This window comes from Dipodomys ordii, unplaced genomic scaffold (assembly GCF_000151885.1).
Source record: "Dipodomys ordii isolate 6190 unplaced genomic scaffold, Dord_2.0 Scaffold75, whole genome shotgun sequence".
NCBI lineage: Eukaryota > Metazoa > Chordata > Mammalia > Rodentia > Heteromyidae > Dipodomys > Dipodomys ordii.
This window is the reverse complement of record NW_012267291.1, coordinates 5373242-5385359: the sequence shown is the minus strand read 5'-3', so window position 1 is coordinate 5385359 and position 12118 is coordinate 5373242. Positions and strand designations below refer to the sequence as shown.

At 56.0% G+C, this 12118-nt stretch overlaps 1 protein-coding gene across 1 annotated transcript in view; it reads right to left on the bottom strand.

Annotated features, from left to right (window-relative positions):
• Window positions 1-12118, bottom strand: part of Atp9a (ATPase, class II, type 9A) — a 57361-nt gene that overhangs the window by 25796 nt on the left and 19447 nt on the right. Inside the window, exons 6-13 of the mRNA XM_013024364.1 lie at window positions 11595-11668; window positions 10052-10146; window positions 8072-8152; window positions 6470-6545; window positions 3905-3981; window positions 2792-2952; window positions 962-1104; window positions 253-365 (exon numbers count right to left, since the gene is read on the bottom strand). Coding sequence (XP_012879818.1) covers window positions 253-365; window positions 962-1104; window positions 2792-2952; window positions 3905-3981; window positions 6470-6545; window positions 8072-8152; window positions 10052-10146; window positions 11595-11668 — 820 coding nt within the window. The remainder of the gene's footprint in view (window positions 1-252; window positions 366-961; window positions 1105-2791; window positions 2953-3904; window positions 3982-6469; window positions 6546-8071; window positions 8153-10051; window positions 10147-11594; window positions 11669-12118) is intronic.

Genomic DNA, 12118 nt, shown 5'->3' with positions numbered 1-12118 from the left:
GGGGGGAGAGGGCGTGAGGAGGGAAAGGGTGGGCACCAGTGGAAAAGTTAAAAGGGCAGCTCCCAGGTCATGAGTTCAAGCTCCCAGTTCCAGCACAAAAAAGGGGGTGATGAACACAAAATAGATTGGGTGATGTAGGCTATTCGATTCTATGCATATACTAAAAGCCAAAGGTGAGCTTGGATGGCCAGATTACATCTCAGTGCAACAGTTCAAGTTCAGGATGGCTCTGGGTAGGCAGACAGGCCTTACCTGGGTGTAGACACTGAATACATGGCTCTGTACTTCATCCATGGAGTCCAGGCCATAGGCCACTGTGCCCAAGTGTAGCCGTTTGAAAACCATTTCATTCTGGGTCAAAGTTCCTGAAACACAAGACAGGTAAGGAACCTGGCTCCGAGCCCAGGTGTCCACTCCTGCTACACCTAACCACGGTCTCCATCTTCTGAGAGGTTTAGTCCCTGGAGCATGCTAGATTTAGTACTGCTCCTGCTGAAACAGCAAGAGGGAGGGGTCCTGTCTGCATCCTAGGTTGCCAAAGGAACACACCTATGCCCATTCCCCAGAGTGGCCCAGGGGCGCTGTCAATCAGAGGGCCTGACCCATTCCATTGGCCAAGAGGATCACACATCATACACAACAAGCCAATCAGATTCTATCTTGAAGAAGCCTGATTTCCAGAGCAGAAAGAAACACTGCTAGATGATGAAGAGAGTCACCCCAATGGCAAGGCTCTACAGAGAGCACTGGGAACCTGATGCTGACATGTCTGGAATGTTCCCAGAACCTCTCCTTCCTGGTTTTCCCTGATGTTTTGCAAGTCCCTCAGGATCCTTACTATATCTTCCCTCCTCCCTGCAGCCACTAAATGGCAGGCAAGAGCAGCTTAGATGGAGTCTGGCACCCTGGTCCTTGCTCTTCTCCCCCCTACCCCCACCCCCCTCCCCCAGGAGGTGCTCACCTGTCTTGTCTGTGAGTAAGTAAGAAATCCTGCCCAGCTGCTCAGGGATCGTGCTGGAGCGAACCACAGTCCCTGGAATTTTTGAATCCCTGCGAATCACCCAGCTGTACACGATCTTGCCCATGTCCAGGTTCACGCGCAAACTAGGTGGGCGAGCAGAGCAGCGAGGTTACCGGGTGTGGAACATAAGGCCCAGAGCAGGCAAGTACCGGACATCACACATAAAGCCCCTGGTATCTTGTGGCAACAGATGGTGTCTAAGCATGTATGTGCCCCAACACGCGAGCAGCAGGGGCTGAGGTGAGGCCAGGGAGGATGTGGCACCTGTCAGAGGACACACACACTGCCACCCTCAGGGCACGCTGAGCTCATTTCGTTTTGTCATTTAGTTACTGGCCCCCCAAGCCACTATATTTTTATTCACAATCCATCGATCTCCACCTCAGGAGTGCTAGAAATATAAGTAGGTGCCACCATACCTGGTCCATTTTAGGGGGGGGGGGGAGTGTGTGTGTGTGTGTGTGTCAGTGTGTGTGTGTGTGTGTGTGTGTGTGTCAGGACTGAGGTATGAACTCAGGGCCTGGGTATCTCCTTAGCTTTTTTACTCAAAGCTGGCACTCTACCACTTGAATCATGCCTCCACTTCTAGCTTTTTGGTGGTTAATTGGAGTCTCACAGACTTTCTTGCCCAGGCTGGCTTCAAATCATGATCCTCAGATCTCAACCTCCTGAGTAGCTAGGATTACAGGTGTGAGCCACTCATATCCAGATGTAGACAGAACTTTAAAGTCTACAATTTTGCTTAGCATTAGTCCAGAAAGATTTATTTGCTATTAATAAAGAGGATCTGCTTATCTCCTCAGAGCCCGCCGGTTAGTGCACAGTCCTGGCACAGGTCACGTGGCTGAACAAACTCTTTGGCAACTGATAAATAGGCAAACAGCAAGAGATCTCAATGCAAGATGAAGAGACCAGAGGCTGGGAAGGTGGCTCAGTGGTAGAGTGCTTGCCTTGCATGCATGAGGCCCTGGGTTTGATTCCTCAGCATCCACATAAGCAGAAAAAGCCAGAAATGGTGCTGTGGCTCCAATAGCAGAGTGCTAGCTTGAACTGAAGAGCTGAGAGACAGCACTAGCCCTGGAAATTTCAGGGGAAGTAGTATTAGGTTAATAAATACCAATCAAGCCAGGTGCTGGTGACCCACATCTCTCATCCTAGCTACTCAGGAGGCTGAGATCTGAGGATCATGGTTTGAAGCCAGTCCAAGTGGAAAAGTCCATGACACTCATCTCCAATTACCCACCAAAAAGTCCAAAGTGGAGTTATAGTTCAAGTGGTAGAGCACCAGCCCTAAGTAAAAACAACAACAACAACAACAACAAAAAGCCTCAGGGACAGCACCCAGGCCCTGTGCTCAAGACCTAGTACCATAATAGAAAACACACACATACACACATACACGTATGTGTATACATATCATTTACTGTGGAGAAACAGACACAAGGGCCCAGCAGCGGACGTGGGGTTAACCACACTGCCAGGACTGGGACACAAGTAACTTCTATGCTGAAAATTTATGTGTGACACGCTGTTTAGCTTTTTTTGTCTCTCTCTTTTATGGAACTGAGGATGGATCTCAGCGCCTCACCCATTCTCTGCAAGGGCCCTGGCTCCAGACCGTCTTTCATTTGGTTTGGTTTTGCGGCAGTGGGGCTCAGCCTGGGCTGTGGCCTGTGCCAGTGAGCTCTCCCCACTGCACAGCAGCTGCACCCAGGGCCAGCCCCAGCCCCAGGGGCACCGAGCCCCGCGCCGCACAGCTGCCCAGCTCACCTGATGGGGATGATGTTGGAAAAGAGGAGGAGGAAGCGGATGATCTGCAGGTACCAGCGGCCGGCAAAGTGCTGCAGTGCCACCATGACCAGCGACACCACCACCAGCGCGCCGAACAGGATCTTCGTGAGGCAGTTCACCTCCAAGTCAAACAGGCCAATCTGCGGACAAGTACGCCGGTCTACAGGGGCCCAGTGCCACCCACGCCTGCCCAAAGGCTCATCCTCCACCGGGCCACTGCCACACAGGCAGGGCAGGGGTGCACCCATCCCATAGCTTTGATCCGAGAACCAGGGCTCCCAGAGCCTCTGAGAAACCCTGGTAGGGACTTTTTCTTAAAACTTAAGATTGAAGCCGGGCACTGGTGGCACACGCCTATCATCCTAGCTACTCAGGAGGCTGAGATCTGAGGATAGCTGTTCAAAGCCAGCCCGGGAAGCAAAGTATGTAACTCTTATCTTCCAGAAACCGGAAGTGGCGCTGTAGCTCAAGTGGTAGAGCACTCGCCTTGAGCTGAAGAGCTGAGGGACAGCGCCCAGGCCCAGAGTTCAAGCCCCATGAACGACCAAAAAAAAAAAAAAAAAACCTTTAGAAGATTGAGATGTGGATGGACCTAGAACAAACCACGTGAAGTGGGGCCAGCCAGGCTGAGATGCCACCAGCCCGTGCTTCCCCCACCTGCAAGGCCCCGAGCTGAAAGGCCGGGGACCTGACCAGGGACGCGTTCACGCACGGCAGGGAGGACGCGCTGGGCGGGGACAGAGGCCGCAGCGCCTGCGCCTCTGATCACACAAAGCATTGATCAAGATGAAGAAAGAAGGTGGAGACCCGGGAACCCCGCACTGAGCACGGTGTTGAGCTGTGCGGGCACCGCGCCGACCTGAAACCCGCCCAGTGCGGTGGCCCGAGACCACCGGGCTCCCCGCGCTCAGCTCACAGCCCGCGCCCGGGATGGCGCCCGCTCCTGGGGGCTGCACGGGTTAGCATCCTCGGCCGAAGGCCCGGCAGACGGGCACCCGGCTGCTGGCCTTTGAATCTGCGCCCCCCCCACGCACCCACCATGAGCATGCGCGGTGTCCAGACCACACACACACCCCTCCCTCTCTCACCTACCTTACTCCGGGGGTTCGAGGTATTCATGACACTCCGTAGTTCTCTACCGGTGTAAAGGACAACACCCACGACCGTCCCTGAAAGGAAAGGTCACTGACAGCGGGCCCAGGTGACCACGCCGGGGACAGCACGCAGGTAGCGTGAGGACGCCCCGCCCACGGCGCAGACCACGCGCCAGAACACCACGCGAGGACGCCCCGCCCACGGCGCAGACCACGCGCCTGACACCACGCGAGGACGCCCCGCCTACGGCGCAGACCACGCGCCTGACACCACGCGAGGACGCCCCGCCCACGGCGCAGACCACGCGCCCGGACACCACGCGAGGACGCCCGGACACCGCGCGAGGTCACCCCGCCCACAGGCGCAGAGCCACGCGCCCCGACACCATGCGAGGACAACCCGCCCACGGCGCAGAGGCCCCGCGTTGCAGCCATGGACGTTCCCATCCGATTCAAATCAGAGAGGCCCAGCTCCCCATGATGATCCCCAGGATCATCCCATAAGCTTTGAAAAGCCACATGCGGGCCATGGAACAGCACCAGAGAACGCTCTCGTTGCACAAAGTTCTCTGGGGGCAGCGGCTCCTGCCGGTCATCCTAGCCACTCACGGAGCTAAGAGCTGAGGACCCCGTTCAAAGCCTGCCCTGGAGAAAGCCTGCGAGCTCTCACCTCGAATTGACCAGCGAAAAGCTAGATGTGGAGGTGTGGCTCAAGTAGTAGAGTACTAGCCTCAAATAAAAAAGCTAAGGGAGCTGGGCCTCGATGGCTCATGCCTATAATTGTAGCTACTGGGAAGGCTGAGATCTGAGGATAGTGGTTTGAAGCCAGCCAGGGCAGAAAAGCCCATGAGACTCTTATCTCTGGAAGTGGGCACTGTGGCTCAAGGTGATAGAGCATTAGCCTTAAGCACAAAAGCTCAGGGACAGCGCCCAGGCCCTGAGTTCAAGACCCCTGACTAACCAAAAAACAAAATAAAACATCAAGGCTAAGGGACAGTTTCCAGGCCCTAAGTTCAAGCCCAGGAGCAGCACAAAAAATAAAAAGGGGCTGGGAAGGTGGCTCAGTGGTAGAGCGCTTGCCTTGCATGCCTGAGGCCCTGGGTTCGATTCCTCAGCACCACATAAGCAAAAAGAAAAAAGCTAGAAGTGGCGCTGTGGTTCAAGTGGTAGAGCGCTAGCCTTGAGCTGAAGAGCTGAGGGACAGTGCCCAGGCCCAGAGTTCAGTGGCTCACACATATAATCCTAGCTATTCAGCAGGCTGAGATCTGAAGATTGTAGGTTGAAGCCAGCCAGGGCAAGAAAGTCAGAGAGATTCTTTTCTCCAATTAACCACCAGAAGACTGGAAGTGGCGCTGTGGCTCAAGTGGTAGAGCGCTAGCCTTGAGCTGAAAGACAGAGTTCAGGCCCCACGACCGTATCCCCCCCCCCAAAAAAAAAGGAAGAAAGAAAGACAGACACAGCTACGCTTAATTAGGTAAATAAAGCAATATAAAATCACCCCCTTTTCCCCCCTCTTAGATTGGCAGAGCTCTAGGGAGTCCCAGCACCCCTGGCGGCCGAAACATGAACCAGAGCCATCGATTTGGGGGGTGAGAGTCATGGGGAGCAGGCACAGCACGGAGTGGGCACAGCACACACCAGCCACTCAGAGGATCGAGCCCCCCCCCCAGGACCGCCCTGACCCTGACCTTGAGAAACGTCCTGTGGGGCTCGGGAAAGACCCTGGCCATGTCTGCTAGAAAGAAGCTGCCTGTCCTTCTCTCCCTCCACCTGAGGACCGCTGGAGGAAGATGCTAACCCTCGGGCGCGCAGCTCTCCCCCCAGGGCAGGCAGCCAGTGCCACCCTCCTTCCCTTCTCCCACACCCCTGTCTTTAGACAAAGAGCAGGAGGCCATAGGAAATGGCCGGGCCATTCTGCAGTTCTAGAGAACACTGCCCTGCCCTGAAGCAGATGCCAGAGCAGCTGGAGTACAGAGGAAGCAGGGCTGAGCCAGGGGCTACCGCGTGGCCTCCGCTTACCGCTACACCGACGAGGCTCAGCCTCCTGGAGGCCCCAGTGCCAGTCAGAACAAGTCCTATGGCAAAGGATGGAAACCATGAACAGCGGCTGCCTGCACATGCCTGCCAGGCCACCACCAAACACCCGAGTGCCAGGTGTTACACCTAGTGCCTCTGGCTGCTCAGGCCCTGCCAGACGGGAACTCTGGCTTCACCCAACAGGAAGCCGGGGGGGGGGGGGGGAGTCAATCGTCACCAGCCCGGTGTGAAGGTTTTGACTCAGTTGCCAACTTCTGAATCTCAGAAGCTCTCCAGGCATCGTGGCTCACACTCGGGAGGATCGAGCTGATGGGAGGCCAGTGTAGCAAGACCCCAACTCAACCACTAAGCTATGTGGTGACACATGCCGCCTCTCGTCCCAGCTACACGGGAGATGCAAATAGGAGGATGACAATCTGAGCCCAGCCCGGACGATCACGCCACTCACAAGGGACAGAAGGGCAGTCTTCACAAATTGTTAACACCCCCCTGTGCACACGCATGTGCACGCACACACAGGACTCACCTGATGCCACAACCGAGCCAGCCCACAGCGCATTCTCCATGCCCAAACTCTCGCTGATGGGGGGGTCGCTGTCCTCCTAGACAAAACCAAACACACCGCGGGTCAGCGACATCAGTCCCTCAGTGTCCACAGGGCACTGGTGCCAGCACCCCCGAGCTCAGTCCCAGCACTGAAGGGAGGTGGACATAATGCTGGTACAGATGCTTTCTTTTGAAACGACCTCAATGCACAACTGTTTGAGACTGAGGATGAGGAGGCGGCTGTCTAAGGGTGGAGGCTGTACCAAGGTTCTGGAAGAATCCACAGGCTACTCCCAGCCTGCTCTTCGGGATGGAAGGAGGACTCAGGCAAATTACTCTACCAAGAAGGCTTAGATGTAGAGGATCACGGTTCAAAGTCAGCCCAAGCAGAAAAGTCACTGACACTCTATATCCAAAATAACCACCAAAAAAGGTGGGCTGAGCCGGGCACTGGTGGCTCACACCTATAATCCTAGCTACTCAGGAGGTTGAAATCTGAGGATCATGGTTCAAAGCCAGCCTGAGCAGGAAAGCCCAGGAGACTCTTACCTCCAACTAACCACCAGAAAACCAGATATGCAGAGCTGTGACTCAAAGCGGTAGAGCTCTATTCTTCAGCAAAAGAGCTCAGGGACAGAGCCCAGGCCCTGAGTTCAAACCCCCCCCTTCAAGAAAAAACTGGACTAGAGGTGTGGCTCAAGTGATAGAATACCAGCTACGAGCCAGCAAGCTGATGCAAACACAGCTTGGAGAAACCAGAGCACAAGGCCTTAAATTCAAATTGTCCTACCTCTGTCCCCCCAAAAAAGAAGGGCTCTGCCTGATAAAACTGGTGCCCCCAGTTTAGTTGATGCCCCCCCTAGACATGAGCATCAAACCAAGCCCATCCACCAGTGACCTTGGAGCTGTCATCTCCACGGAAATCCCTGGGAACACCAGTTTTAATATGAGAAACACGGGTTTCTAACACCACAGAAATATTCTTTAAGGTCAAAATAAAACCCAGAAGCACAGCACCGAGGCGCTGTGGCCTGGCCTTGTGGCTTCAGGAAAAGAAAGACAGGGCTGGGAAGGTGGCTCAGTGGTACAGTGCTCACCTAACACGCATGAAACCCTGGGCTCGATTCCTCAGTACCACATACACTGAAAAAGCTGGAAGCAAAAAACAAAAGCAGCTCAGGGACAGCGCCCAGGCCCAGAGTTCAAGCCCCAGACTGGCAAAAAAAATTTTTAAAAAGCTCAAGGGGTACAGCCTCAGCTCAGCCTTGAGTGCAAAAGCCAAGCAAGATCACAAGGTCCTGAGTTCAAGCCCCAGTACTGGCACAAAGAGTAATCATCATCATCAAAGTAGCAGACAGGGGATGGACGCCAGGAGGGAGGACAGGCCCGGAGCAGGGAGCACTGGGTCCCCGTCAGTGTCCGCGTCCACCACGACACGCTGAGCGCTCTGGATCCGGGCTGCCCCACGGCTCCGAGAGAACCACAGGGCCACTCAGCCCCACGTGGCCAAAACCACGCTCTACCAGAGAACCCGCACCCTGTCCCCACGGCCCACACCCCTCACCACACTCCGCAAACGTACTCTGTTAAAAGTCCCCACGAAGTTGTGAATGTCGATGTTCGGCTCCTCCGCGTAGACGTATGCCCGGATCTGCAGCAAGTCCTGTTCCACACACACGCGTGAGACACAGTCAGAGCAAAGGACAGTGACACAGTCCACACGGACGGGTGACATACAGACAGACCGCAGAGGAAGGGTGACACACACAGTCCACACCGGAAGACAACACCGGCTGGGGGACACCGCCTGCCAGGCAGCGTTTCAGAAGACAGCTGTAACTTTTCCAAAGTACTGTTTCCCAAGCAAGCTTCCAGAATGGGAGGGCAGGAGAAAGTCCTCCCCCTCCGTCAGCTTGGAAGTTGCTGCTCAGGACACTCGGGGACCCTGAGTGTCCACGGGCGGCCACTGCCAGGTGCCTGCTCACATGCGGGCCAGGCGAACTAACGCCGACACCTGCCTGAAAAGAACAGCCGGGCCACGTCCCAGCCTCACACCGGGAGCTCCAGTCATCTGTACGCGCATTCAGCCACTCGTGTTCCTTCACACCTGCAACCATTCACTCATGCACCCACACAAGCATTCACAAGTCTCACATGCAATCCTGCACCCATGCATCCACACATGCATCCATTCACTCACGCACCCACACATGCATTTGTTCACTCACGCACCCACACGTGCAGCCATTCGCTCATTCACACGTGTTCATTTGCTCTCTCACCCTCACATGCAGTCATTCATTCATTCACACATGCATTCATTCACTGTAGCGGTGGGATCAAACCCAGGCCCCCTACATGCTGGGTATGTACTGGGTGATACCCTAATCCTGTAGAAGCTTCCTTCTGCCTCTTCTTTTAAAGCAGGGTTTGTTCAGAGGAAAAAGGAAAGCCAACGTGGTGTCACTAGATGCATCTTATTCAAGATGCCTGTGGGGTGTGGCAGGCTCTCCCAGCTCTGGAGAGACTGAGGCCCGAGGACTGTGCGTTTGAGGTTGGCCTGAGCTCTTGGACAGTGGGACCCTGCCACCGCTAACAACAACCAGAAATGCCTAGCTCTGGAACTCCTGGTTTAAAAGTCAATCTTGCCGGGCGCCGGTGACTCACGCCTGTCATCCTAGCTACTCAGGAGGCTGAGTCTGAGGATCATGGTTCAAAGCCAGCCCGGGCAGGAAAGGCCGTGAGACTCTTATCTCTAGTAAACCACTAGAAAACTGGAAGTGGCGCTGTGGCTCAAGCGGTAGAGCGCTCGCCTTGAGCTGAAGAGCTGAGGGACAGCGCCCAGGCCCAGAGTTCAAGCCCCATGACCAACAAAGAAAAGTCAGCCCTGATTTGGGCGGGGGGAACCTCCCTGTCATCGCCATGAAAAATGGGGAGAGGGAGGCCGGCCCCACGCTGCAGCCCCAGCCCCATGCACTCAGTCCTCGCGGGACAGCTCCGACTGTGACCTTCTCTCTTCCAGACCTTGCTGGCGGGGATGCAGTTGGGGGGGGGGTGAGATAAGGATGGGGGGAGACAAGGGGTGGGGGGGAGACAAGGGGCGGGGGGGTCTCTGCATCTAAAGGACCTTTGGCCAACTGCAAGGATGCCGCAGGGCGGGTTCAGGAGGGAGCCCCCAGGGCGGTGAGCGCCCAGCTGGCAGGTCGCGGCCTCCTCTGTGATGTGACACAATGCCTGCAGCCAGGCTGACAACAGGAACATCGCTGAGCCCCGGAACATCGCTGCGCCCAATTGCAGAGGAACCCAGGGGGTGGAGGAGGGGGCGGGGACAGTGGGGGGGGTCAGGGCCTCAGCAGTGTGGACAGCTTGCCTGGACAGAAGCAAGGACCCCGGGCCTGCTGGGAGAAGCCGAGCCTCTGGAGGCAGGCGCGGGGCGCGGTGTCTGCAGCTGCTGGGCATCTTCACCCGCACACGCGCCTTCGCGCGCTCCAACCCCACCTCTGCACCAGCCCCGCTGCTCGCCGCATGTCCCCCACCGGCCCCCGAGGGACACACTACTCACGGCAGCTGTGGGCAGCCGCTGCGTGCAGGCCACAGGAAGGCGCAGCTTCCAGTCCGTCTCCCCGTCCAGCTGGTCCGTGCGCAAGAAGCAAGACCCTGGGAGGGAAGCGGGGCCCCAGGCGGCCGCTGAGAGCCAGCCCACCAGCCGGCGCCCATGCCTGCGATCCCAGCTACTTTGGAGGCTGAGATTGGAGGATGGCGGTTTGAAACCCAGCCTGAGCATAACCCAAAATGTTCCAAAATATGAAACCAATTTGTCACCAACACGACTGATGGCCTGAGTGGAAGGCACATGACTCGTTCAGGCAGCCCCTGAATAAGGTAAATGGGACATCTCATTATATACATGCAAATATCGCAAAAAAAATTGTTTTAGGGCTGGGAAGGTGGCTCAGTGGTAGAGCGCTTGCCTTGCATACCTGAGGCCCTGGGTTCGATTCCTCAGCACCACATAAGCAGAAAAAGCCGGAAGTGGCACTATGGCTCAAGTGGTAGAGCGCTAGCCTTGAGCTGAAGAGCCAAGGGACAGCACCCAGGCCCAGAGTTCAGGCCCCCAAAACCGGCAAAAAAAAAAAATTGTTTTAATAATCTAGATCCAGTGCCAGGCAGTGGTGGTGCACTACTCAGGAGGCTGAGGTCTGAGCTGTGTAGGTTCAAAGCCAGCCTGGGCAGGAAAGTCCATGAGACTCATCTCCAATGAACCACCAAAAAGCCAGAAATTGAGCTATGGCTCATGTGGTAGAGCACTAGCCTTGAGTGAAAAAAGCTCAGCGACAGCATCTTCGCTCTGAATTCAAGCTCCAGGACCAGGACCACAAAAAAGTAAGGCAGGTTGGGTGCCAGGGGCTCACGCCTGTCATCCTAGCTACTCAGGAGGCTGAGATTTAAGGATGGTGATTCAAAGCCAGCCCGGGTAGGAAAGTCCCTGAGACTCTTATCTCCAATAAACCACCAGAAAACTGGGAGTGGTGCTGTGGCTCAAGAGTAGAGCCCTAACCTTGAGCTGAAGAGCTGAGGGGCAGCACCCAGGCCCTGAGTTCAAGCCTCACAACCAACCAAAAAAAAAAAGGCAGGCAGCGAAGCCGAGGACACGGTGTAACGGGCCATGTCTGGTGGAGAAAGCCTCTCCAGCAAAGCTGGTCAGGAAACGCTCCGTCTCTCATTCCCACCCCCCCCCTTCCCGTCTGCCTCCAGATTCCGCAGCCCGGGAGTGTGTGAGGCGGCGCTCTGTCCTTTGAACCATGCCCCGGCCCTTGTGTCTTTTGGAGGCCTTTCCCCAACCCGCCACCTCCCACCAGGGTGCCAAGAGCAGCCCAGAGACAAAACCCAAACTCCAACCGCAGGTCCCCATCTGCCGGCCTGCATGGAACCCCACAAACACCATGGTCCAGTGTAAAAACCCACTTGACCCAGAGGACATCTGGGCCACGCCTCCACCCCTCCAGGGCGTCCCACACCTACTGCCCACACATTTTCTACCGGCCACCTGGCCCAACGCCCACAGGCAGGCAGATGGCTATTTTGATCTGATCTCAGACAGTTACCATTTTTCTCTGACGTCCTTAGGAACACCATGTCGGCAGGGACCCGCTGGTTCTGTGGAGTAGAGAGAAAGTCACTGGGCGCACCCCGGGGGTGGGGTGGGGTGGGGTGGGATCTCTGCCTTTCTTAAAAAGACAAATGTGGCAGCTGGTTTTGTTTGGAGTCTAAACAAGCATGCCGCTGCCAGGCTGCCAGCCTGGATGACACCCTCCCCCCCACCTCATCTCTCCCAAGGCTTTCCCGTTTCAGTCCAGCCAGAGGGCGGTGTGAGGGAGGGGCACAAGCTCCCACAGCTGGCCTTGGACAACCTTCCAGCTGGTTCTTGGGCTCCGGGGCCGTTTAACAAGGATGTCAGTAGCAAGAAGCAACAACCACCACTCTAGGGGAAGGAGAAGGCTCGCAGGAGACCCCTTGTGGTCACAACCAGAATTGCACATGGGAACTCAGGCCTGGGCCTCCAGGATCCACATTCCCTCTAACCAATCTTAGGCTCTTGGGTTGGATCCTCTTAACCACGGAGGGGGGG